Source organism: Aethalodelphis obliquidens, unplaced genomic scaffold (genome assembly GCF_003676395.1).
Source record: "Aethalodelphis obliquidens isolate GAN/ISIS:26980383/991018 unplaced genomic scaffold, ASM367639v1 scaffold21, whole genome shotgun sequence".
NCBI classification, from domain to species: Eukaryota; Metazoa; Chordata; class Mammalia; order Artiodactyla; family Delphinidae; genus Aethalodelphis; species Aethalodelphis obliquidens.
This window is the reverse complement of record NW_020837965.1, coordinates 1,508,623-1,535,234: the sequence shown is the minus strand read 5'-3', so window position 1 is coordinate 1,535,234 and position 26,612 is coordinate 1,508,623. Positions and strand designations below refer to the sequence as shown.

At 51.1% G+C, this 26,612-nt stretch overlaps 1 protein-coding gene across 3 annotated transcripts in view; it reads right to left on the bottom strand.

The window, feature by feature from the left end:
* Positions 1 to 26,239, bottom strand: part of JDP2 (Jun dimerization protein 2) — a 41,807-nt gene extending 15,568 nt beyond the window's left edge. The window contains exons 1-2 of one of the 3 annotated variants that reach the window (XM_027120070.1): positions 26,110 to 26,239; positions 15,542 to 15,765 (exon numbers count right to left, since the gene is read on the bottom strand). In XM_027120070.1, coding sequence (XP_026975871.1) covers positions 15,542 to 15,765; positions 26,110 to 26,116 — 231 coding nt within the window. In that variant the 5' untranslated portion in view covers positions 26,117 to 26,239. Of the gene's footprint in view, positions 1 to 15,541; positions 15,766 to 24,941; positions 25,203 to 26,109 lie in introns of those variants that run through there. The other 2 variants (XM_027120071.1, XM_027120069.1) reach the window with 2 other exon arrangements.
* Between the last annotated feature and the right edge of the window lie 373 nt (positions 26,240 to 26,612).

Sequence of the window (26,612 nt, the reverse complement as noted above, 5' to 3'; positions counted from 1 at the left end):
GGCTGCTCGGAGCCAGGGGCTGCAGAACCTCCCCACCCCCTGCCTCCACCACCCTACACTTCAGACATCAACAAAGCGGGCCAGTCCAGGGACAAGACCTCGGCCAGGCCGGCCAGGCTGGGCCCACAGTCCCCTCTGCCTCCTGCCACCCCTGCAGGGAGGAATGAGGAAATGCCAGGGGCCCTTGTCCAGCACCCTTGCTGACCCCCTGCAGCCCGCAGGGCACAGGCCCTCTCCCCAGTATCTCTCCTGGGGCTGAGCCGTCGGAGACTCCACCCTCCTCTCTGTCCCATCTTCTCCAGCCAGGCCCTCTCACTCCGAACGGCCAAGGTATGGACCTCAGCTATGAAATACCGGACAGTTTTAGTAAACAGTGGGCCAGGCTGTAAGAAAATTCAGGACAAACGGTCAGTCAGAGGGCTGGCGTTGCAAACTCAAGCCACCCCCAGGAGCCAAGCAGGGCAAGGTTAGTGAGGGAGGACGGCTGGATGAGGGTCTGGCCCCCAGAGGGGACACCCCCCACTCGCCCCAGGGCAGAGAGGGCTCACTGTGGCCAAATCCTCCAAGTTTTCAAGTCTGGCTGAAAACGTGAGCTTGTGGGTAAAATCTCCCCATTTTTAAGGTTGGCAACGAACTCCATTTTGAAAAGAACGCTGCAGGAGCCAAGCAAAACACATCCGTGGGCTGCCCCGGCCGTGGGCTACTAATGTATGATCCCTGGCCAGAGACAGACCCCGGCGGGGTTGGTCACCAGACACCCGGTTCCAGTCACCGCGCTGCCCCCTCTCTCTGACCTTGGGTCAATCACCCACCTCCCGTCCCGTGGCGCATCTTTAATAAACACAAAGGCTCCCACTTCCCCTAACCTTCAAACATTTCTACAGGGTGGGTGCTAGGGGCCTCATTTTACAGGTGAGGAACCAAGGCAAAGTGTCTGCCCAAGGCCACCAAGCTGGGGAAAAACAGGGATTCAGTTCCATACATCACACTGCCTTCCAACACTGGGCCGGACCAAGAGCTCCCCAAGCCCCAGCCAGCTCTGACTCCCTGGGGTTTCATTCGTGTGACCCTCAGGGGTCACGAGTGCAGCACTGGCTTTACTGAGGGGAGAAGGAGGGCCGTGTGGGAAGGGGACTCTTGGCAACACTGAGGCCAAGATGATGAAACCAAGGCCCAGGGGAGGGAGAGCTCGCTCCAAGGCTCACGCTGGAGGGCAGGGCCTGGGTCCTCACAAAGTCCAAGGGACACTGAGGGTCAGTCCCTGGGCCTCCTGGCTCCACCGACTGTGCATCACACCCTCTTTCTGGAATTCTCTCCGCCCTGGACGCTCAACACTGACCTTGTGGGGTCTCCTACTTCTCTGACTCTCCTTTCCTGTCTCTTGCCCGGGACCCTCTATACATACTGCCTCCGGATCACCGTTTCCATCTACTCATGTGGTTTCAGCCACCACCTCTTCTCAAATGCCAAACAAATCTTTATTTCCAGACCAAAAGCTCCACTGCCAGCTGGACATTCAATCCGGATGTCCCTCAGCCCCTCAAAGTTTTTATCCTCAATTGGTGGCTTCACCTCTATTCTCCACCCCACCTGGCACCACTGCCGAGTCATTCAAGGAGGCAGAAACTCAGGCCTCGCCCCTCACCTGTCCCTCTCCTTATCTCCAGTTTTGACCAGACAGGCCATCCAATTCTACATCCTAAACCTTCCTCAGATTTGCTCCCCACTCTCCATCTCCCCTGCCACTTTCCAGGCTCTCTCTCTTCTCGCTGTCTCTGTCTCTGTTTCTCTCTGTCTCTCCACTTCTGTCTCTCTCTCCTGCATCACCTCCTAGGAGGCCTCCTGACCCTGAATAACCATCCTCTATCCCAGCCATTGGAGGGAACTTTCTAAAATGCAAATATGATCCAGTTATTGGCCTTCAGGGGCCTCCTCAATACCCTCAGGATAAAGCCCAAGCTCCTAATGTACCCAGCAAGGCTCCCCGTGACTGGGCCCCACCTGCCGTGGTCTCACCTCCTATCTATTCCTACCCTACACGCCATGTTCCTGCAACCTGGAGCCTCTGTTATACCTCACACTTCCCTGGCCTCATGCCTTTGCCTCTGCTGTCCCCTTGGCTTACTCTCACGCTGTACCTTCAGCTCAAGCATCACCTCCTACAGGAAGTCCTCCCTGATTCTCATCACCTCCAAGTTGGGGAGGTGTCCCTCTGCTCTGGGCTCTCATAGAACCTTGAGTTTATCCTGGCCTCTACTGTGCTATATACTAGCCTCAGTTTCTGCCCCCACTGAACTGGGAGTTCCATGAGGGCAAAGTCCATGTCTTGTTGACTTTCTGTGTGCCCAGCATCTTGTAGAGTTTATGGCCATCAGTAGCACTCAATAAATGTTTGCTTAAGGGAGGCCCGATCCACAAAGCTGGTGACCTGGACAAGAAGCCAGGACTCCTGACTCCCAGTCCAGTGTCCTTTTCAACTGCTCCCAATGCCAGGCTGTAATCCAACACTTTCACCTATGAACAAACCCACACATCTGGACGCCCTGTTCACTCAAAGCTCCAGCCCAGCCAACCACCAGGTGAAGGCTCTGAACAAGAGCTGGCAGAGGCAATGGCTCCACCTGCCAAGACGGTGCACTCGGCTCTCCCGACTGGGGGCACGCGCAGGTGGAGAAGCGATGGCTCGGTGCGCTGGGCCTCTGCAGGAAAGCGTGGGGAGCAGCAGGGCTGAAAAGTAAGCTCCATCCTGAGGTTCTGGAACTAAGAAGACCTAGAGATCCTTGATTCCTGCTGCATCCGCAGGCCTGGGAACTCTAGTTCAGGGAAGGAGAGTGAGTCTGCCCAGGTCTCTGGATCAGACAGCAGTGAGACCAACCAGAACACCACTGCTTTCTGGAAAGAAGCAGGGAACACCTCCTTTACAAACTGAAAGCCTGCCCCCACTCTGGTTGCATTAGAGCCGTGGGGGATCCATCCAAACTGACCTGAGTGCTCACATCTCAGCAAGAGGAAGCAACTCTGGACCTTGGCCTTCCCAACCCCCACCCTTACGCCCGTGGTCCTCAGAAAATCCTCCTCCTGGATTAAGAGAACCCATAAAACAATAGGCTGCCCAAGGCTTGGGCCTGGTTTATATGCACAGAGTAGGAAAGGGCCATTCTCTCAGAAAGCAGTGGAGAACAGCCCATTTCCACTGCTAAGAAAAGGCAGCATTGTGTTTGGAACAAAGCCTGAAAAAGCCGGCTGGGCAGGGTGGCAGCCATCTGTGGACCGCCCTGCTAAGCGGAGAGCAAACACTGTTACTGCAAAAGTGAGGGGGAGGCGAGGAGACAGGAAAAATCACCTTGGCTCCGGCAGAAACGTAACATTGAAGAGAAAAGGGACAATGGCTGCCAGGATATCCTTCTGTGGACAAGAGCTGTCTGAAGAATGATGGCTCTTTTTTGTTGAAATACATCTATTACAGGCCCGTTTCATATTTATGGTTTAGGGAGGTTTGGTTTCCCACTAGGCAATCAATCAATTTTCTTGCCCGATTGACACTCACTTCAAAAAGATGAGAAAAGGAGAGAAATAGTGGCCCCCACAAGATTCTCCCCACCCCCAAAAGACTGGTAAGAAGCAGAATATATCTGGCAGGGAAAAATCCATTTTCTTCTCAAAAAGAGTTAACCATACAGTTGAAACTAGGTCTTTAACAACAGCAACAACAAGAAGCAGTGTGGCATGCCTTGATTACACCAGGGCAAAAACAAAAAAAAAACCAAAACACCAATAACAACAACAAAAAAACAGAGACAAGAGCTCCTGCAAAATGACTGTCTACAATTAAATGAAAATGCAGTTGTTGCAAAGAATATTTATGAACAGGGCTGTTCTGAAAGTCCCAAGCCGGCCAAAGTAGAAGAACATTTCAAGTGTCATCATCCTATTAAAGCCTTGGAAGTCATTTGTCTTTCATCATGAAGGTGAAAAACAAGGTCCTTGGCTTAATTATTCTCCACCAACGCGGTTCTGTTTAATCTGTACGCAGGGTGTGCAGCTGAAATACAGATTTCGGCCAATTTCTTTCAGGCACGAGGCACAGACAACAAATCGCGAAGCAGAATGGCGAACTCTACTTCAAGGGAACAGAACACCAGCTGATAAGAATCCCACTCAGATGACAACGGTCAAAGGAACTCACGACCAGAGATGCCCGGCCTGGAGGATGGAGGGGTGATTTTCACCACGCGTGACTTATGCAATGAAATGGATGCAGCTAAAGTTCATAGAGGGGGGAAGGAGGGGTTTCACAGCACCCAGACAGATGAGGGGGGCAGAGAGCAGCCCCCTGCCCCAGTTTTCAGACCAGAGCTGCCGAGACTCTGGGCCAGATTCAGCAAACGAAGGTTCCTTTGGCATCCGAACAGTTTATCTGATTCTCCCTCTTCTAAAACAATAAAGGAGCTGGCCTATTGACAAGCTCGGCTGCTTAATTAATTGGAAGGTCCCTTTGGGTGTGAATGCTGGCAGCAGGAGCATCTCAAGACCTGGAAATAACTGGTTTGGAAATGCTAAGGTGTTTGCAGACGCAGAGAGCACCCCTGCCTAACACAGATTCAGGTACCCCGTGATGGCATGCGGGTTGCTCCAGGAAGCTTGAGATAGGTTTGGAGAAAAATGTGGCTTTAGGCCCTAGTAGCCATTCTCAGAGAGAATCATTGCCAGTCGGAGCTGGAAGGGACGCTCAGTTCTGAGAGCATCAGAACCCACTGGAGGGCTTATGACATCACACCTTTGGGGGGCTCTACCCTCTAGAGAGTCTGCTTTAGTAGGTTTAGGGTGAGACTCAAGAGTCTGTGCTCCTCACATGTTCCCAGATGCCAGCTGGTCTGTGCACCCGACTTTGAATAGGGCTGATGTAAACCAGTGGACTTCAGATCGGTTTCAGCAGAAGTCTCTTCTCCAAAGGATACTGCAATATACTAAATAGATAAAGGTGGTATTTTATTAAGGGGCTCAAATTGTATCACATACTTATTATAGTCATTCAGTAAGAACATTAAGATGTGGTTGATGCCAAATCTTTAACTCAGAGGTTATGAGGGACATTTGCAGGTTTCTGACAGCTTCAAGATCCAGATTATTCCTGTCTTATGTTTTCCCTGCACACACAGATCAGTAGTTACAAACGGTGTTTATGTGTATATATGTGTATACATATATACACAAACACACACATATGTAAATAATGTTTTTTTCAGTTTGCCTTGCACTTTCAGGATGCTCATCAGTAAAGAGAAGTAGCAGAAAGAGCTCTGTTCTGAAATCTATGCAAAACAGATTAACCTGGCACCAGACGTCACCTTGGCAGTGCTCTCCAAAGTGTTAGATTTGATAACTAATAGGTATGAGCATGGGTGTGGATCTTGCTTTTTCTAAAAAACAGATTAGATAAAATTATGCCTTAAAAATGAGAGCCTGGGGGCTTCCCTGGTGGTGCAGTGGTTAAGAATCCGCCTGCCAGTGCAGGGGACATGGGTTTGAGCCCTAGTCCGGGAAGGATCCCACATGCCGCGGAACAACTAAGCCTGTGCGTCACAACTACTGAGCCTGCTCTCTAGAGCCCGTGAGCCCCAACTACTGAGCCCATGTGCCACAACTACTGAAGCCCGCGCGCCTAGAGCCCGTGCTCCACAACAAGAGATGCCACCGCAATGAGAAGCCTGCGCACCGCAACGAAGAGTAGCCCCCACTCGCCGCAACTAGAGAAAGTCCGCACGCAGCAACAAAGACCGAACGCAGCCAAAAATAAAATAAATAAAATAAAATAAATTTAAAAAATGAGACCATGGCAAGTTACTTAATCTCTCTGAGCCCTGGTTCCCTAACAACTAATGGTACTAAAAGCACCTACCTCACAAGGCTTTTGAACAGATCAAAGGAGATAATCTCTACAAAAGCAGTTGTCAAACCATAAAGTGCACTGCTCATGTGATCCTTCCGTCCTGAAGGCAAACGTCCTCACTCCTTCAAAGACCTGGGCTGGTTTATAAGGTACCACGGGTCTCAACCAATGGCTACAGATTAGAACCACCAGCCCGCCCCACCCAGACCAACTGAACCAGAATCTCTGGGCTGAATGTCAGTATTTTTTAAACACTCTCCAGGGGATGCTAATGAGTAACCAAGATTATTCCATATTTCCTCCCGAGCTCCACACAAAACCCTGCCAGGCTGCTCCCATTGCTTCTGGACGGCCACTAGCAACAAAAGAGAAAGAGAGAAAAAATGTCCCTAACCAGACCCTGACTTTTTCACTGCTGTTGGCCTAAAAGGGGGGCTTTAATCACCACAGCTACTAATTCTGGAGCACCGATACATGCTGGGTGATTTACATACGTTATCACTTTTAATCCTCCCTGTACCTGGGTGAGCTAGATATGATTCTTGCCCATTTTTACAATAGCTTTATTGAGATAAAATTCACACATACTGTACAATTCACCCACTAAAACTATACAAATTCAACAGCTTTAAGTATATTCACAAAGTTGTGCGACCATCACCACAATCAATTCTAGAGCATTTTCATCACCCCCCGCCCAAAGAAACTCCATACCCTTTAGCCATCACCCCTGACTCCTCCCATCTCCCCCAGCCCTGGGCACCAGGAAACTGGTTCTCCTTCTTGTCTCTATAGATTTGCCTATTCTGGACATTTCATATCAATGGAATCATACAATATGTGGTCTTTTGTGACTGGCTTCTTTCTTTTTTTTTGGCTGCGTTGGGTCTTCGTTGCTGCATGCAGGCTTTCTCTAGTTGTGGCGAGCAGGGGCTACTCTTCGTTGCGGTGCGCAGGCTTCTCATCGCGGTGGCTTCTCTTGTTGCGGAGCACGGGCTCTAGGCGTGCGGGCTTCAGCAGTTGTGGCGTGTGAGCTCAGTAGTTGTGGGTCATGGGCTCTAGAGCACAGGCTCAGCAGTTGTGGCGCACGGGCTTGGCTGCTCCGTGGCATGTGGGATCTTCCCGGACCAGGGCTTGAACCCATGTCCCCTGAATTGGCAGGTGGATTCTTAACCACTGCGCCACCAGGGAAGTCCCATGACTGGCTTCTTTGACTTCATGTTTTCAAGGTTCACCATGTTGTAGCATGTACTTTATTCCCTTTTATGGCCAAATGATATTCCATTGTATGGATATAGCACGTTTTATTTATCCATTCATCAACCGAGGGACATTTGGGTTGTTTCCACTTTTGAGATATTATGAACATTCCTGAAGAACTTTCTGTGTGGACATATGTTTTAATTTCTCTTGGTCATATATACCTAGGAGTGGAATTGCTGGGTCATATGGTAACTCTATGTTTAGCCTTTTGAGGAACTGCCCGATTGTTTTCCATAGTGTCTGCACCATTTTACATTCCCAACAGCAGTCTATGAGGATTACAACTTCTTTACATCCTTTACTGATACTTGTTATTATCTGTCCTTTTTGTTATAGCCATCCTAGTGGATGTGAAGTGGTATCTCACCGTGGTTTTGATTTGCATTTCTTTTATAGCTAATGACGTTGAGCATCTTTTTATGTGCTTATACTTCTTTGGAGAAACGTGCATTGAGATACTCTGCCCACTTTTTAATTGGGCTATTTGTCTTTTTATTAGAGTTGTAATAGTTCTTTATATATTCTAGATACAAGTCCTTTATCAGATCTATAATTTGAGAAAATTCTCATTCTGGGGATTGTCTTTTCACTTTTTGTCCTTTGAAGCACAACAGTTTTTAATTTTGAGGATGCCCAATTTATTTTTTGTTGCTTGTGCTTTTGGTGTCATATCTGATCCAAGGTCACAAATATTTGTGGCTTTTTCTTCCAAGAATTTTGTGGTTTTAGCTCTTACAGTAGGTCTTTGATCCAACTTGAGCTAATTTTTGTATATGTTTGGAGTTAGGGAGGAAGCTGAAGCTCAAATGTCTAGTAACCTCCAGAGCCAGACTGTTCCGATCAGCAGTCCTGCCTGGCTACATGGCTTCCAAAGAGCCCCGGTTCTGTACTGGTGGTGGCTCGTGGTAGAGGCAGGGAGGAGGGCCACGGAAGCAAGCCGTGGAGGAGCTTGTCACCCAAGACAGGCACAGGCAGTGTACTCAGTAAAGGGGGACCCTGTGGCCAAAAAGCAGAGCACAGTCAACGAGCCCCACAGAGGGCAGGACATGTGCGGGCTCACGGGGTCGCTAAACCCAGAGGTGACCCATCGACCTCACTCCAGGGATCTCTGCAGCCTACCCGAATCTGCCCCAGTGTCCTTCTAGGTCTCCGAGCTCCAAGTTCAAGTGAAGTTGTCTTATGTCTTTTGGGCACAGTTGAAGGGAAAGAGATTTGGCTGGCTCCAGAGTTGTTCAGCCAGAGAAGGACCCGGGAGGGGACTCAGTTTCCCAACTCTGAGTCCATATTACCAGTGGGTCTGGGGACACCAACGTAAGATGACCAGCATTGATAGAAGAGGCCACTTCATAGGGCTGCTAAAAAAACTAAGGATTCATGAGAATTCTTAACACCACAGGAAACAAGATAAGGGGTCACACAGGGCAGCTTAGTGGAAATCACAGGGCTGAAGGGCCTTTTCATTCACAGTTGGTGATGGTAACTACAACTGTGGCTGCATCTAAACTATCAATACATAAACAGAAACAGGAAGGTCCGCCTGCCTCCCTGAAACCCAGGTCACGGGTACAAGACATTGGAAAGACAAGTGCTGTCAGAATTTGTAGTGTGATTCACTGCAAGTGGACTCAGTCCCTAGTAAAGGTGATCTACAGGTGTAATGCACTGTAGTCGAGGTTATCTTCACACACAGTAAACTTCACAATGAAATTCTATAAGCATCAGTTTCCCCCTTTTGCAAATGAGGAAACTGTGCTCAAAAAAGACCAGCTGACTTGTCCAAGGCCATACAGAGAGTGGGAGATGGAGCTGGATTTTGAACCCAGAAGCTTGAATCCAAGCCTAGAGCTCTTCCCAGGCCCAAGAAGCAGCCCGTCTGGTTAGAAAGCCAGGACGGTGCCCCACTCCCACGACACCTGGACACCTCCAAACACTCAGGCCACCCACCACATCCAAGGGCAAAATACCTCAAGTAAATGAAAGCCCAAGGAACAGTTTTTGAATCAATTATAAAAACTAACTTGCCTGGGCTTCCATGGTGGCGCAGTGGTTGGGAGTCCGCCTGCCGATGCAGGGGACATGGGTTCGTGCCCCGGTCCGGGAAGATCCCACGTGCCACGGAGCAGCTGGGCCCGTGAGCCATGGCCGCTGAGCCTGCGCGTCCGGAGCCTGTGCTCCGCAACGGGAGAGGCCACAACAGTGAGAGGCCCGCATACCGCAAAAAAAAAAAACCACTAACTTGCCTGATCCACACATATGAAAAGTAATCACAATCATGTCTTACATTTGTTGTGTATCTTATTAAGTGCCAGGCATATGTAAAGCCCTTCTTTACCTGCATTAGTTCACTTAATTATCACAGCAGCACTAGAAGGTAGGTGCTATCATTATCCCCATCTTAAAACAGAGATGTAAGAAGGCAGCATGGGACTCCTTGAACTTTTCAGAAGTGTCTGATTTCTGCTGAGAACATACAGATCCAGCCATGTCCCTACGACCACCTCTCCAAGGAACCCAGTGCTAGGACAACAGCGGGTGTGACCAACCTGTGATGTTAAATAAGAGATTTGGAACCCTCGTGAATGCTCAGGGTATGGTATCAAATAAGACTCAATACCACAGGGACCAGAGTTAAACACACGCATGGTTGCCTTTAGCTATCACTCGTTTGCCCTCAAATTACATGATTAAAGATAAAAAAAAAAAAAGCTAACAGCTTTGGAAAATGTGCTAACAAAGTGACGGAACTAAAGTGGAAATTTAGGATTTCAAAGATGAGTTGGGAGACTCTATTCCAAGAAGGGACAGATTGGATCTCTCTGCCAAGCAAGTATGAGACAGAAAAAGTGTCTGAGTCAGAGGGAAGATGGCCAATGCTATTCCAAAGAGCCACAAATTAAAAACCAATTATGCAAGGCTTGCTAAAAAAATGTCAGTGGGCTGCCTTTATGTTTTAAATCACTAAAAACATAAGCATGCTTATGCCAACATTTACCCAGCACATCAGCTGGTTTGGGGAAACTTTATGCTCAGGCTAAACATGGATGAACATTTTGGTCTTTTTGGTGAGCAAACTCCTAGGGTGAGCACACCTTCCAAGACCACACTGTAGTTCATGGATTCAAAGTCCCACTTCTTCCAAAGGTGAAAGCCTTCTAAATATTCTCTAGGGCCCCTGGAGAAGTTGGGAGATGGCCAATGTGAAATCCACGAACAGCTAAGTCTCCTCTCCTGTTCTCAAGAGGAGAGGAGAAGGATCTTGTCGCTACATGCAGGATGTGCTGGAGAGACAGAATCCACGATGGAATGCACACACTGATTCCTCAAGGGGACACCCTCAGAAGCCTCCCTGATAGGGATCAGAAGAGAACAAGAAGTACAAACAGATAAAGTCAGGTTCCCAAATGTAGCCAAGTACTCTCTGGGCCTACTAAAAACACAGATTCCCTGGACTCTGCCCTCTGAGATTCTGAGTTCATGGGCCCAAGGTTGGGTCTGGAAATCTGGATTCATAAGAAGTTTGCCAAGTGGTTTTGATGATCAACCAAGTTTGGGAATGGTTGGTTTGATTTTCATTGTGTCCTCTTGTCTTTGGCCTGAAGTCGCTTATGTTCAGAAATAGAAAAAGAAAGGGACAAATGCTTGGAGGTGAGAATTGGGAGATATAGAAACCAAGGGATGGAAAGTGTAAGTGACTTGCCAAGTTGACACAGCTAATTAATGTTCAAACCAACAAGCATGTGTTAAACGGTCTACAGGCCAGGCACTGTCCACCGACTGGTGGAAGTAAAAAGGAATGGAAGATGTAGTCCCCATCCTTGGGACCTAAGCACAGGACACAAACTCAAAAGCCGGCTGGTGACAATAGGCATTGTGAAACGGGCTGGGAAAGGCAACAGGAGGCGGTGGGGACTGCGGAGAAATGAGGACCACATGCCAATACAGTGAGCTCAGCTCCAGCTTCTCGTTGCATGTAAGGGTGTGGGTCTAGAGTGCCCAGATATTCTGGGTTTTTTAAAGAAGCCAAAAAGTCCACATTTCCTGGCTTTTAAATATAGCAACTCATTCAATAAAAAAAAAGAAGAAGAAACAAAAAAAAAACCACACTGTGAGGGCCAAACAAGATTCATCTGTAGGCTGACTCCTGCCCATGGAATGACAGTTTGCAATCTCTTTCTTAAAAGGTCATCCAGACTCTCTTGAACTTGAGTCCCCTCTAGAGCACTGCAGAGTGACACAGAGGGTGAGGGGTCCCATCCAGCAGGTTGTTAGGTCATTGCTTGCTCTGCGTGTGTGTATGCGTGCTTGCGCGCGCACGTGCACACACACAAGGGCGGGGCTTCTGGCCTCCCTCCGCCACTACTGGAAATGCATTCCAGGCCCAGAGGCAGGGCATGGCCACTGCAGCCCACTCGGAGATGACCCACCCAGGAAGGGCCGAGATCTCCAGGACAACAGAGAGTGCTTGGTGGAGGACTCCAGCTCAAGGGGCTGCAGAACAAAAAGTGGAGGAAGGAAGGAAAGCTCTGGAGAAAGCCAGAGAGCAAAGCTGTCTTGAAAAGGAGTATTGAAAAGGAAAGAAGAACAAAGAGAGAGAGAGAAGCATCAGCTCTAAAAATCCCAATATAACATGCCCAGATTCCCTAGCCAACCCTCACAACGAGCAGTCTGGCCACTTCCCATCCACTTGGTTTTCTTAGCTTTTCTTCACGACACTGACCACTACCTGGCCTTTTATATTGTATATGAATTTGCTTATTTTTGGATATCCCCACTCCAGTACATAGTCCAAGAGAAGGTGGACTTTGTCGACTTTGCTTATGGTTCAGTTCCCAGTGTCTGGCCCGGTGCTTGGCACATGGTAGGTGCTTAGCATGTATCTGTTGGACAAATGGACTGCGGGGAAGCACCTCCACAAAAATAGTTTAACGTGATGTGACAACCCTATAATATTGGGTTGGCCAAAAAGTTCGTTCAGGTTTTTCGTAACATCCTACGGAAAAACCCGAACGAACTTTTTGGCCAAGCCAATAAAAACATCAGCACAAAGCATTTCATCATTTACAAAACCCGTCCTTTAACTTAATTCCTCTGATTTTCTTTTACCCAACTGCTTCATGTATTTGGACATGGCCCAAGAGGCTGCTGGCCTCCATAAGGCGGACAGTCCAAGAGCCAGCTGGGACAGAGCTGCCTGCACAGCGGCCCGGCCCATCCTCTCTCCGGGGGCCTGGGAGATGATACGGCTGCAGAACTGACGGGCTCAGCGTTAATCTGGGCGTGTCATCAAAATGATGGAGGATTCTGGGGCCAGGTTCATCCGGCTTCCCCAGCCCAATAGAGTACTGATGAGAGGCCTGGACGTCTGGCAGGGAGCACAGGAGGCAGCATAGCATAAGGTTTAAGCTTTGGCTGAAAAGTCAGACTGCCTGGCCTCGTTTCGCAGCTGCGTGACCTTGGATGTCCCCAAGGCTTGTTGACTGCATCCACAATGTGGACATAACAATAACAACAGCAATAATAATGACCTCAAAAGGGTTCTCATGCGAGTTCAACAAGATGCTGCACAGAGAGCACCCAGCACTGTGCCTGGTGCACACCGCTATCCCAGCAGCACCGTCTTGCCCACGCGGGGCCCAGCTCTGCCACCTTCCAGCCGTGCGACCCCGAGTGGCTTGACCTCCTCCTCCCTGGACCTCAAATTCCTCTTCTTTATTTTTTTATTTATTTTTCAATTTTTTAATTTTATTATTATTATTTTTGGCCGTGCCACGTGGCTTGCGGGATCTCAGTTCCCTGACCAGGGATTGAACCCGGGCCACGGCAGTGAAAGAGCTGAGTCCTAACCACTGGACCACCAGGGAATTCCCAAATTCCTCTTCCTTAAAATGGGGAGAACCAGATCACCAGGATCAGGTAAGGAATACACAAGACTCTACATGTTGAGCCCTTAGCACAGGGCCTGCTACATATTAAACGTTTAATAAATGTGAGCTCGTATCTTATTATTATTCAAGAAAGTTTTACTAGTCCAAAATGCCAGTGTGAAAATCCACCAAAGGCAGTGTGCAGTATGCAAATAAATCTTCGGGACATAAGGTTCTCCAGCTGCAAGTTTCTCTCCCAACCCCCTTTATCTTTCAGTTGCTCTCAGAATGAACCCCCACCCATCTTGGGTCTGACCCAGAACATCGGAGGTCGGTTCCCAGTGCAGGGCTGACCTTACTCCACGCCAAGCCAGCACCCACTACGCTGCAGTCTGACAGCGAGGGAGGGGACATGCAAATATGCCCTAAAAATGGCTTGTTATTTTCACAGCCTGCATGGTGTGTGTTTGGGAGGACAGCACGTCACTGTCAGGTACAGGGCATATGTCACCAATTTGGGGGAGGCTGTGAAATGTAAAAATACCCAATCCAAATAAAGGCCTTTTCAAAAAGAAAGAAAGAAAGGAAGGAAGAAAGAAAGAAAGAAAGCTGGTGCCTTTTGCGGAGCGGGGAGGTGGTAACTCAGCCCCTGCCTCCAGGCAGATCTCAGAGACCAAAGCACCGGCCCCTCATCAACCCCACAGCCTCAGTGCCCCTGCTCAGCTACTGGTTTTAAATACTATGGAATGACCCAGAAATGAATGCTTTCAAGTTCTGGGCCTGGGAAGGCAAAATAGCACAAGACCAAAGATAAGGGCTCTCCACAAAGAACACAGAGCACTAACTAAGCCAGGAAGTGCTATCCACAGCACGCTCATTGACAAAATCAATTCAGAAGAATATAATTACCCGTCAACTCTCATCTTGTAATCAACCGTCTTTAGTGGGCATCTACAGGGCACCTAATCCAGGTGTCTCCAGCATAAATGTCTACAGTAGGGGCCACGTGGCCCAAGGTAAACGAAGGCAGCCGGCGGCAACAAAAGCAAAACTGACAGCGTAAGCAAAATCGAGAGGAACAGGGAGGCGCCGGGCCTGTGGGAGACTGGAGAGAGCAAAGAAGTGAAGCGGTCCCCCGCTCCTGGCCGTGCCAGAACAGGGCACGGTGTGGCCACATCTTCCCGCTTTGTAATCAAAGATTAAAATCCAAATTTTCAAGTGAAATGTTGGTTCCAGCTTCTTTTAAAACACCGCGCAGGCCAAACAAAACACACCTGAGAGCCACATCCGGCCCGCCAACAGCCAGTGTACCACCCCCGGCCGAGCTCCCCAGCAGCCCTTCTGTGCAATTTTTACGGTACTTATGGGGAGAGGGAGGGCAGAGCAGGAATGGCATGAAAATACCCAACTCCCCCCCTGCTGGTACCCAGACACCTTTCTCCACTAAGAGTCCCCCTTTCTGGGAAGTCCAGCCCTGTGAGCTCCATCCTACAGGATGAGCCCCCAGCCGGGCGCACCTCTGTCTGTGAATGCTCCCTCCCCGCAGGGCGGCCCAGCACCTACGTTCAGCTGCCTCCCCCCAGGCCTCTGGCCCAGCCGCCTCTCCAGCTCTCCAGCTCCCACCACCGGCTCCTTCTCCCTTCCGGGCGGGCAGCTACTCTGTCTGGCCTCTGAAGAAACGGCCCTGCTGGGGACCTCACTGGGGCAGGCCTTTGGACAAATCACCAGCCCTGGGGAAGTGACCGGGGGCGTGCCCAGTACTGATGCTCACCCACGCTGGGGACTTCTGCTTCTCCCGGGTCCCCAGGGAAAAGCTACTCTTCTACAAGTACGGCTCACGAGCACTGCAGCTCCAAGGGACCCGAGGAGGGCGTGCTCCACGCGTGGGTCCTCTGCAAACACCAGCTAAGGCAGATGGTGCCGGGCAACTGAGGCCAAGTCCAGCGCTGGCAGCCGCTTGGGAAGGGAGCCCACACCACCCCTCCTCCAAGTTCCTGCTTTCAGCTCCAGCCTGGGGCCAAGAGCAATAGAGACAATGATGTGACTAATGATAATAATTGTTAAAGCTAACCCAATATTGGCATTGCCTTATATACTTTTCAAAGCATGTGCACATTCCCATTATCTCCCCTGACCCCACCCCCAGCACCCCAGAGAGATGGCCAAATGTTATTACTCAATACTTTTATTAGTAATCACTCTTCCCTTGCCCCTCAAAGAACCAGAGACAGGTTGGGCATCCTGCCCTAGCCCAGTGCCTCTCAAACGCTAACGTGGCCCTGAGTACCCCAGGGGAGCTTGTTAAACCGCAGATTCGGATTCCGACAGTCTGGGGTGGGGCCTGAGATCCTGCACGTCTAACAACCTCAAGATGTTACTGACATGGATGCTACTGGTCCTCAGACCCCATGTTAAACAGCAAGGCTTAGGTCACAGGGTGAGTTTAGGGCTAGACCTAGGACACTAATCCAGGCGTCCTACCCTCCCCCCAGGATCCTGCCCTGGGGGAACAAGGCTCACTCACCTCACTCTTCACGGGTTGGGGCCTCTTGCCCAGTTTCACCTCCAGGAAGTGCAAAGGGGCAATCATGGCCCCAATGTTGCGGATGTCGGCGTATTTCAGCTCCTCTGCAGTCAGAGCCGAGCTGGGGAGTCCGGTTAGGGGGCCGAGCCCTGGCAGAGAGCCCGCAGTCATGGAAGGGTCTGGGATCTGCCCAGGCATCATAGCAGGAGGAGCGGCAGTCCAGCCTGGAGTGGACAGGAGAAGAGCAGGACAGGCACTGTCAGCCGGGTGAGAGGTTCCATGAGGGGTTTAAGTCCCTGTGTCTCACCAGGACCCCACCCTTTCTTTCACCAATGTCCCCCTAAACCCCTTCCCCACCTTAAGGTGCTCTTCCTGCCCTTAAGTCCATTCTGTTATTGAGGGAAACTTGATCAGTTAATTCACACCAAGGTTATTGTTGGCACTTAGGCAATGCTTAACCCAATCACAGGCCACACTGATTCAGCATTTGCTATGGGCTGGGCACTGCGGTAATCCTTCCATCAGTCCCATAAGACTGGGTCAGAGACCATGACACGGAGGAAGAAGCCAAGGCTTAGACAAAAGAACTCGCTCCAGACTGTACACAGTTAAAACTGGAGGAGCTGGATCTAGACTGCAACACGCTGCCTCCGAAGAGAATGGATCAGAATGGAGGCATCTCGAGCACCTTTGCACCTGTTTAAGAGGGAGCTATTTTGGGGCTGTCATGGTGCTTCCCCTCAAATCACACATCCCATTCCGCATACTTGTTAAGACACCCTGAATACGAGATGAAGCAGATCTAAGTTAACAGTGAATGTGTGTGTGAGTGTGTGCATCTGGCATCTATGAGGAAGAGACTGCGGCACGGGAGATGGAATTAATTAGCATGTGCTTCCCCAGTGGAGCCCAGTACGAGAAAAGTCCTCCACAGGCTCTTCACTTTCAAAGCAAACACATATTCCAGCTCCACCAGACCCAGAAGGTTTGCAAAGGAAGGCAGATTCAGGCATGAAAGAAAGACATAAAGTAGACAGGTCAACACTAAGGGAATTCTTCTTCCTTCTTTTCACTGGGGGAAGCTCATGGGTAAGAAACTATCCCTTCAAGGCACAGATGGCAGGGAAGAAAGCTTGTCTGCTAATAAAGCCAGACTTTCTGGCCACTTACAGGGCTCCTACCTATCCATCCATCCATCCGTCCATCCAATTGTCAACCACCTACTAGGAGCCAAGCGGCACTGAGAACACTAGAGGTCAGTTGTGCACAGTGCTGGCTTCTAAACAGCCTTATAAGTAGCATTTCAGTACAAAACTGCCTCTGGATTCTAACCCTAAGGAAAAAAAAATCATTTCTTGGGCTTCCCTGGTGGCGCAGTGGTTAAGAATCCGCCTGCCAATGCAGGAGACACGAGTTCGAGCCCTGGTCTGGGAAGATCCCACATGCCGCGGAGCAGCTAAGCCCGTGCGCCACAGCTACTGAGCCTGTGCTCTAGAGCCCGTGACCCACAACTACTGAGCCCGTGTGCCACAACTACTGAGTTCACGTGCTGTAACTACTGAAGCCCGTGAGCCTAGAGCCTGTGCTCCACAACAAGAGAAGCCACCACAGTGAGAAGCACGCGCACAGCAATGAAGAGTAGCCCCCGCTCGCCGCAACTAGAGAAAGCCCGCGTGCGGCAACGAAGACCAACGCAGTCAAAAATTTAAAAAAAAAAAAAATCATTTCTCCCCCTTCCTGCCTCGCTGCACAGGGCTATAAAATTAAAACTTCATCTGTCTTGGAAATCCTGGGGGAGAAGCTTTGACCTATCTTTCTATCTTCACTCTCTCTTCCCATAGAAAGGGGTGCATCTGGCAAGACAGAGAAGATGTGATGTCCGTCAGACCACTTTCAGTGAGAAAGTCACTCCCTCCACCCTCTGGAGCCAGGCCTGCAATGCAGAGAGGGCTGCAGGCTGCCACGCCAGGAGGCTGCTCTGGGGCATGGTGGATGAGCTACTTGTCTCCCCGGAACTCCTCCAGGGAGAATAAGAAAGGGGCCAGTGTAAGGACTCACTCCTCTGCTGCGAAATGATGCCTGGACCCAGCCATGCGGATGTTTGGCAAGCGGTGGGGGGGGGGGGGGGGGAGCGGAGGGGGGTGATTTCAGGCTACCTGAGCCAAACTGACAAAGGAAACTCATACCTTTTCCTCAGAAGAGGGGAAAAAATCCTACAAAACTCCCCCTTCTAGACCTGAACTGATGCTACAAGGAGTCAGCAACCCCAGGAAGGATGTTTAACTGAGCTAGTCAAAATGGACAGGAGATGGGAAGCTTGAAATGTCCTATGCCTGGTGTTTCATCTGGACACAAAGTCCTACCAGGGGAGAGAGGCATCACGCCTCAGGTATGGAGCAAAGCAAAAATATAGTGCAAAATCCCCTCCTTGGTCAGAAGCCCCAGGACCTCCCGATACTGTAAGGACCCATCCATGTGTGGCAAAATGTGCCATGTGGCCACTTAGCGAGTGGAGGGGTGATTTCAAGGGGTGAGGCATGCACGTTTCCGGCGCAGAAAGGATAATCAACAAACACTTGACAAATGAATGAACGAAGAAACGAATGATAAATTCATGGCGGAGCAAAATTCAGTGAGTAGGGTAAGGATGTGTCTCTGGAAGTTTATATGCTTGTTATCCACCTCCAGATTATTCGTTCCCACGGTAGACCCCAAGAAAAATCCTCCAGAGGCTTCTGTATGTTTCCCCGCCAGAGCCATCTCAGGAGATGGAAGCCAGACCCCACTCTGTTCCGGGAATGATAGGCTCGGCTTGCAGCTTCTGTTTATTTTCAAACAGAAGGTATAAATGAGACACTAACAAATGATCCCAAAATATAATGAATTCTCTGCTACTGTGAGAACCCCCCTGCCAGAGCGAGAACCCACTGGGAGCTGCAGCCCCATGAATTCTTACCATTCCTGCTCCCCTGTGAACCTGTCCCACTGACGAGCCTCACCCAGGGAATTAGGCACCAGGTTTTCCTCTGCAGAAGCAAAAAATCCCCTCTCCTGCCTTTCCTCTCAAGGGTGCCCCTAACTGCTCAGATACAAACCACAAAGTCCTTAACACATGCCATTCCTAGGAGACAACCACAACAGCTGACATTCACCAGCGAGAAGTCATCCTAAAGGGCTCCGGGGGTGGGGGGCCGAAGATGGAGGAGCTAAAGCAGCTGCCTTTCATAACTGGATCCCCATTAACTGGAAGGAGCTGACTGATGAGCCAAGGCTGAAAGGCAACTTGGGTGCTTCGAAAAATAAAACAATTTGATGTGATTTAGGAATCTATAAAAGGCGGGGGGGCGGGTGGCAGGGAACCAATAACAGCCAGGAGGAATTTACCCACTTCAAGGAAGACAGAGGAAAGATGACAAGATGTGAAATCATCTCCCACACTGGTTGTTCCATACAGAAGCAATTTAGTGGGAGAAAGAGAAGTACACACAACATAAGGAAGATAAACACCCTCCACGTCTCCATTAGTAACTGGGATGCACAAATAAAGAGCAAACACTATACACTGGCAGAAGACCCATATCGGCAAATAGTGCCTGTGCTTCAAAAGACAGGCGTAGAATCCAAAAAGACTTTGGCACCCCAATGTTCACTGCAGCACTATTACCATAGCCAGGTCATGCAAGCAACCTAAATGCCCACAACAGACGAATGGATAAAGAAGATGTGGTACATATATACAATGGAATATTACTCAGCCATAAAAAGGAATGAAACTGGATCATTTGTAGAGACGTGGATGGACCTAGAGACTGTCACACAGAGTGAAGAAAGTCAGAAAGAGAAAATTTTCGTATATTAACGCATATATGTGGAATCTAGAAAAATGGTACAGGTGAACCAGTTTGCAAGGCAGAAATAGAGACATAGATGTAGAGAACAAACAAATGGACACCAAGGGGGGAAAGCGGGGAGGGGGGTGGTGGTGGGATGATTTGGGAGATTGGGATTGACATATATACACTAATATGTATAAAATAGGTAACTAATAAGAACCTGCCGTATAAAAATTAATTTAGGGCTTCCCTGGTGGCGCAGTGGTTGAGAGTCCACCTGCTGATGCAGGGGACGCGGGTTCGTGTCCCGGTCCAGGAAGATCCCATATGCCGTGGAGCGGCTGGGCCCGTGAGCCATGGCCGCTGAGCCTGCACGTCCGGAGCCTGTGCTCCGAAACAGGAGAGGCCACAACAGTGAGAGGCCCGCGTACCTCAAAAAAAATTTTTTTTAAATAAATATAAATAATAAATTCAAAAAAAGACTGGCAATTCAGGACACTGACCAGGAACAACTTGGAAAACAGCCGATGAAGAAAAACTGGGTAATGCGCAGATCAAAGATGAGACTGACAAGCAAGGCATGAATAAGACAGAAAGCATTCTGGAGGTCACAAGTGGCCCCTAAGCTGCTGCTGAGACTAAGATTCGGGGTGGTTTGATGCAGCTTCCTGAGAGGCAGCTTGAAAGAAACAGGGACCAGGTGGATCCGAGGGAAAAGAACCTAAAGAAAAAATCTGATATCTGTATCTCTCTAGCCTGACTTCCTCAGGGACTTGTAGGCACACGATTTGGGATGCTGCCTTGTACAAGTAGAAAAAAAAGTCACAAAACACTTCAAGTCCAGAAAATGGGCCCTGTTGGGAGATATTAAGATGAAGTCATTTCAGCCAAAAGAATGAAGAGATAACTTAAAAACTTAAGTTTTTCCATCTTATTTTCTTCTCTTGTTTACTGTATGTAAATCTAAGATATTATCATATTCTTCAATGGGAGTATCTATAAATAAACAATAGTCTTGCTTTGAAGTGTCAAAATCGTAAAAGGCTACTCATATTAGAAAGTGCCCAGTAATTGGCATCTTCATCTAGAATGGCAAAGATAGGTTTTCTTTTTTAAAGACAGATCAAGAGAAAGTTAGGATCTGCATCATGAACTTTCTGTCCGTCCATAGGAAAAAAAGTTTAAGGAAGGCTCTAAAATCCCTGGGTCTCTTTGAGAAGGTTTGCTCCCCTCCAGGCAAACAGCTGGCCTGGGCTGGCATCAGGAGGCAGGAATGGGTGTGCAAATGAGTGCAGATAGCCTAAGGCTGCAAGGCTTGGAGCTACAAGAAAGTGGAGGTGAGTGAGGGCAGGTCAAGGAGCAAGGGAGTTCATAGGGTCAGGCCCCAGGAGCACTAGTGGGGTTGGAAGTCAAGAGCAAGTAACTGGCAACTGAAATCAACGGGTGGGAGGTCTTGGGAGCTGGAACCTGGGAAGATTCCCAGGAGAAAGATGTGAAGGGCAGCAGTCCATGGCAGGGGCCGGGGGGCAGAGAGGGCAGAAAGGTGCCAGACCAGTCATCACAGAGCATAGTACTAACTATCATGAATCTTGGAGAATTAAACACCAAATCTGTTCTTGGAGCGAAGGAATCACCTGGGATGACCTCTCTCCTGGAATCTGAAATGATGCAGGTCACCCAGCCTCCAAAAGACAAGGAGATCCAGGAGGCAGGGAGCAAAAGGATGGTGAAAGCTCCGAGATGGAGAAAAGGGCAAGCAGCAAAAGACCATCTCCGATGGCTGGCTCAGCTCTGCAGGCAGGAGAGTGAGGCAGGTTAAAGTGGAAACTCCAGAGCCAGATCATCTGGGTGTGAATCCTAGCTCTGCCCCTACTAGCTGTGTGACCTTGGGCAAGTTCCCGAGACTCTCTGTGCCTCACTTTCCTCAGCTGCAAAATGGGACTAATAACATTATTTGCCCTGTAAGGCTAAAAAGAAGATTAAATTCGTTAATACTTGGAAAGCACCTGGAGCAGCACCTGCACTTGGTGAGTGTGAAGTCAGCGTAGCTTCAAGGGCCTTCCTTCTTGGAGCAACACTAGTGCTTGATGACCCCTCCAGGTCCCTTCTGCACAGTTCCCAGTTCCCATCTAACACCGGTCTCCCGTTCCTATGGCCATGAGGAGGATCCCCGGAGGATTCTCTGGAGATCCAGCCCAGAGAATTCTCTGCTCTCCCACTTTCCAACTCTAAATCTCAAGGAGGCAGGACCATCCTGCATCCACGCAGTTATTGCAGAAGAGAAACAACAGGTGGCAGATCAGGGCTGGGTACAAAGGTGCAGAAATGAGACCCAGCACCTGCCCTCTGCCTCAGTTTCTCCTAAGTCCTCCTCCATCTCACAGGCCAGAAGACAACTGCACAGATCACTGGCAACAGGGCACTCCCAGCTGGCTGGGTTTCCACGCCCGCCTCCAGAAGCAGAGCGCCAGCATCTCCTGTGTCCTTCAATCCACTGTAACCCTGCACTGCTTAGAAGGAGTCACTCCTCAGATCTTCATAAGAGAATGCGATGTGGTGGGTGTCAGGAGAAGCCATGACACAACCTGATCCCTGCATAGCCATCCCAGCCATAGAAGAAACTGGAACCTCTCCCCAAGAAATGTTCTTTCCTGGAGACCAGGGAAATGCTTTTGACAAGCCCTGCCTGTAAACACAGCGTTCTCCCCTGCCTAATGTAGGTGCTCAATAAAAACACAGTAAGTCATTTCTGCCAGGATCCTTATCCTGAGCAGCGAGAATATGCTGGGAAAGAACTGCCGGCAGGCCAGACTCCTAGACTCTCTTCCCACCTCACCCCATCTCTGTTCCTTGGTGCCAGGAGTTCATAGCATCATACATAATACAGACACACACACAGAATGTGACCGATCCTTTGGCCCTTTTTAAAAAATACGCCATTGGCCAGTTAAAGCTTTGGAAATGGAGCTCCACAAATGGAATCCCAAAGGCTGCAGCAAGAAAACAGACTGAAAAAACCCCAGAATGGTGGGCTCTGGCCGGGCCCCCTGCAGCGATTAGTGTAAAGAAACACAGGCTGAAAATTCCAACCGGGGGTCGCTAACGCGTTTGTCTCCGCTAAGCTTTGGGAGGCCAAACCATACACCCACGCACAAGAGCGAGCGTGCACACACACGTATGTGCACACACACAGGCACACGGAGCTTGGCAGCCTGTAAGTTCCAGAGCTGGTAACACAAGCCACAGAACCGACTGCCAAGACAAGCAACAGATTGAGCCAGGCCCAGTTTCATTGGCCACCATACACTGCATATGGCCCAGGACGCAGCCAAAACAGTGTTCTCACCCTCCTCAAAGGCATAGGAGACCCTCTGTTTTCAAACACACCTCCACAGAGCCTTAATTAAAGGAAAATGGAAAAATAATGTGCCCGCTGCTCTCCCCCTGCCTATATAGGGTATGCACACACACATACCCATATACACTCACTCTATTTTTCCCTTCCTCCCATTTCGGTTTCCAACATAATTCATTCACATGGTAAAAAAGCAAACTGCATCCTGCAGCAGAAAAGCAGAAAAGAATGTAGCTTGCCCTCAGCCCTGGCTCTGATCGCTCAAGTTGAGCTGGGGCTGAATGAATACAGAGCAGGCCAACCTAGAGTCTGCACTGGCCCCTTTCTTCCAGAACAGAGCTGGAAACAGAGACACTTGTGCGAGGGACAGTCGCAACACCAGCAGCCCCATGACAAACAAGGCCTGGAGAGCCTAGCCCTTCTCAGCCTTCTGCCGAGTTTTCTGCAGGTTGGAAAAGATGCCCACACATCCTGCAAACAGGTGGTAGCTGCAAAAGCCAGGTGGCGAGTGAGTGGAGAGATCCTTGTCCAGATTCTTCCTTAGGGGACACTGTTACCAGTTACCAACACATCTCCTTGGAGGTGGCTGCAGCCCACCCAGGAGAAAAGTCAGAAGCCTCCACATCCATGCCTTCCAGCTGCCCTTCAGATCTCACAGCGCCCAGCTCTTCAGGAAAATTCTGGAGCTGCCTGCAACTCTGAACCAAAGCCAAAGTAGAAGGGAAACAGTAGAGTCTTTGAGAAATCCGTCCTCCCTGTTTTAAACAAGGCAAAACCTTAACCAGCCAGAGGCACGAGAATAGATCTTGCTTCTCTTCCCTGGTCGTCAGGTTTATATAAAATCAGAGCCCTGCTCACACCTGATACCTAGTTAAACTCTCCCCTAGAAACCTGCAACGGAAGATAAGGCGTCCATCCAAACTGCAGCCAGATTGGCTGGAAAGATGAAAACAGTGGGAGGTGTTTTAAAAAACCCTCAGGGAAGGGAGGTTGGGGGGAAGGGAGATAACATGTGAACACAGTTCACTGCAAGGCCTTAAAGGACAAGCAGGCACCCAAGCATGGTTCAAAGCTTCAGTTTCTCACAGTTCCTCAAACTAAGACCCTGAGGAGTCCACGAAGATTTGAACCTGGGAACACACACCCACACAGTCTGCAAGCCCTTTTTAGAGAGGCAAACCTGAGCCCAGCTGCCCTGAGCACATGTGGTCAGCCACAGCCCAATGCCCTGGATGGGGGGGAGGTGGGGGGGAGAGGCCCAGTGCAAGGGTCAGGCAATTTTGCTACGGGAGCTGACCCGAGGGGTCAGTTGAGCTCCTCTTTTACCAGCCTCTCCATCTCCAACCGCAGGGATGGCCCATCCATCCCTGCAGAGGTGCGGAGGCCTCCCTGTCCCCCCTACCCCACCACTGACCCAGGCAAAACCGGGTCTGCAACCGCAGGGTCAGGGGTCCACAGCCGCTCAGGCTCCTTTTGGTTGGGGGGGGGCAGAAGACAGCCGTCTGGGCTCGTTACCTAGAGGAGCCGGCTGGCCTCCTTATGTAACCTGGCTTGAGAGCTGGGGGAGACCAAAGGGGACCCAGCCACCCCGAGACCCCCTCCCAGAAGGGGAATCCCGGAGCAATGGCCCTGAGAGAAGCCCTCTTCATTGTATGGAGAGCCCCAGCCCTTCTCAGTGCCTTCCTCCAGGTCCTCAGGGGGCCGTGCTTCCTCCCTGCGACGGGGTTGGGGCGGGCAAGACTTGCCAGCAGGTCCCTGTCATCCCTCCACCACCAGCACCCTGCACTTCCCTGGCCTTTCACCCTCCATCTCCACCCCGCGGCTCATCTCCCCGGGCAGTTTTCTCCCCCACTCACCCGCCTTCCCCGCGGCGCAAGGAGAGCACCTCCCTGCAAACGGACGGGGGAGGAGAGCACGGGAGGGAGACGGAGAGAGAGCCTCGGCTGCCCCGGGAGCGGACGGAGCCTCCCGTCCCAGGGTGGGAACCAAAGGGAAGCCACCGGCTCGCGGACCCTTGGCGGGAGGGGCCCGGACTGCAGCGTCCCCCTCCGGGGCAGCGCGGAGTCCCGGAGCTGCGGGAGCCTCCCCGCGGGGCTCGGGTTTCGGGGCCCGGCGCTCTCCGCCCGCGCGGGGGCGGCAGTCCCAGGTGCCCGCGGCCAGCGCGCCCCACCCAGCCCGGCCCGGCGCCCCCAGCGCGTGCCCTCGCACCCACCGAGCAGAAGCCGAGGGCGGAGGCTGCGCCCCCGGGACCGGGACCCGGCTGCAGGCGCCGTGCCCGCTCAGCGCCGCTGCCGCCCGGCCGCGGAGCTCCGCCCGGTGCCCAGGCCCGTCCCGGCCCGGGAGCCGCCGCGGCGCCAGCCCCGCCGCCGCTGCAGCGTCCGCCGCCGCCAGCGCCCCCCCGTCGCGGCCGCCGAGCGTCCCTCCCGCAGGCTGTGGCGGGCGGCGGGACGGGTTGCATCAGCCCCGGCTATATAGCGGCCCCTGGGCGGCGGGGAGGGGTCGGGAATGCGGAACCGGCCGAGCTGCCAGCTCCAGACGTCAGAGGGGGACGGAGAGGAAGGGAAGGAGGGGACAGGGGAGGAGGGGGGTGTGGATCCGGCGTTTCACACCCACTGACCTTCACCTCCCCCGCCGCATTTCGCGCCCTCCTCCCGCGGCTCCTCGCGGTCCGCTCCCCGCGGGGACGGCCCCGGCCCCGCAGCAGCGGCCCTGACTCCATCGCGGCCCCCGGCTCTCCCAGCCGGCGGTGCAGGAGCGCGCGAGGAAGCAGGACGCGGCGGGCGGTTATGTAAGAGCATCCCCAGCGCACAGCCGCCCGGCTTCCACCCCGAGACACAGCTCGGGCCGAAAGCAATGAGAAGGTGGCGGCCAGACAAGTCAAAAGGCCCTGGAAGCAGACGTAGCCTGTGTTGAACCATCTTCCTCAGTCCTTAGCTCTTTTTTCCCAAACCGAGAGAGAGAGAGAGAGAGAGAGGATTTCAACACATTTTCATCCTTGGACACTTAAGCACTGAGTGAGGAAGTCATCTCGCAAGCCTGTTTCGTTTTTCTGGGCAGAAGGATGGGCAGAGGATCAAGGCGTTTGGGTGCCTCTACCCCCGCCTACTAGCCCACCTGGCCACCACAGCCGCCCTTCAGCCCTGGGGTGGTTCACTGCAAGAGACCTGCCCTCCTTGGACTGCAGCCTGAGCCCCCCACCCCTTTCCCTTTCCCCATGGCTTGCACAGTTTGACCCCTGGGCTTTTTATCACACTCCAGCAGGCTTCTCCTTTCCGCTCACGGACGCGCGGGCGGACACCCGTGTGAGCACCCGCCGCCCTCAGCCCACCCCGAATGGCCTTCTTTCCCTTTACAACTTCCATTGCCAACTGAACTCCTACCTTTCATCCTCCTAAGAGTGGCAGATGGTTAAGGGTGACTCCAGAGGAAATGCGTCCTCCACGGTGCCTTCAGTATGTAAAGGCACAGAGACACCGAGCCCTCAAGCACACGTGTGGCACCTGAGACCTTGGCATTCTGGTTTGCATCTCCTTCCTCCAGACCCCCTGGTTGCTCAGCCAACCCCCTGCCTTTCTGCCTCAGCCAGCGAGGAGTGACAGTGTTTATATTCAGTGACCTTCAGCCTCCTTCTCAGAGTGATGTCAGATCATCACCCATAGAAGAAAGGAAGTGAAAGAAAAAGTTCATGCCTTCTTGGAGTGCAGATGCTCAGAGAGAAAGAAACAACCAGCCTTGAGACCGATGGAAGCAAGTGAGCAGAGCCCAGTGTGCAGGTCTCTTCAATTTGAGGACAGTGAGCTCCTTTTCTTATTCCCAGTGCAGGGAAATCTTTCTGCATCAGAGGACTGGTCTTATGGAGGAAAAGACAGAGCAGGTCCCAATG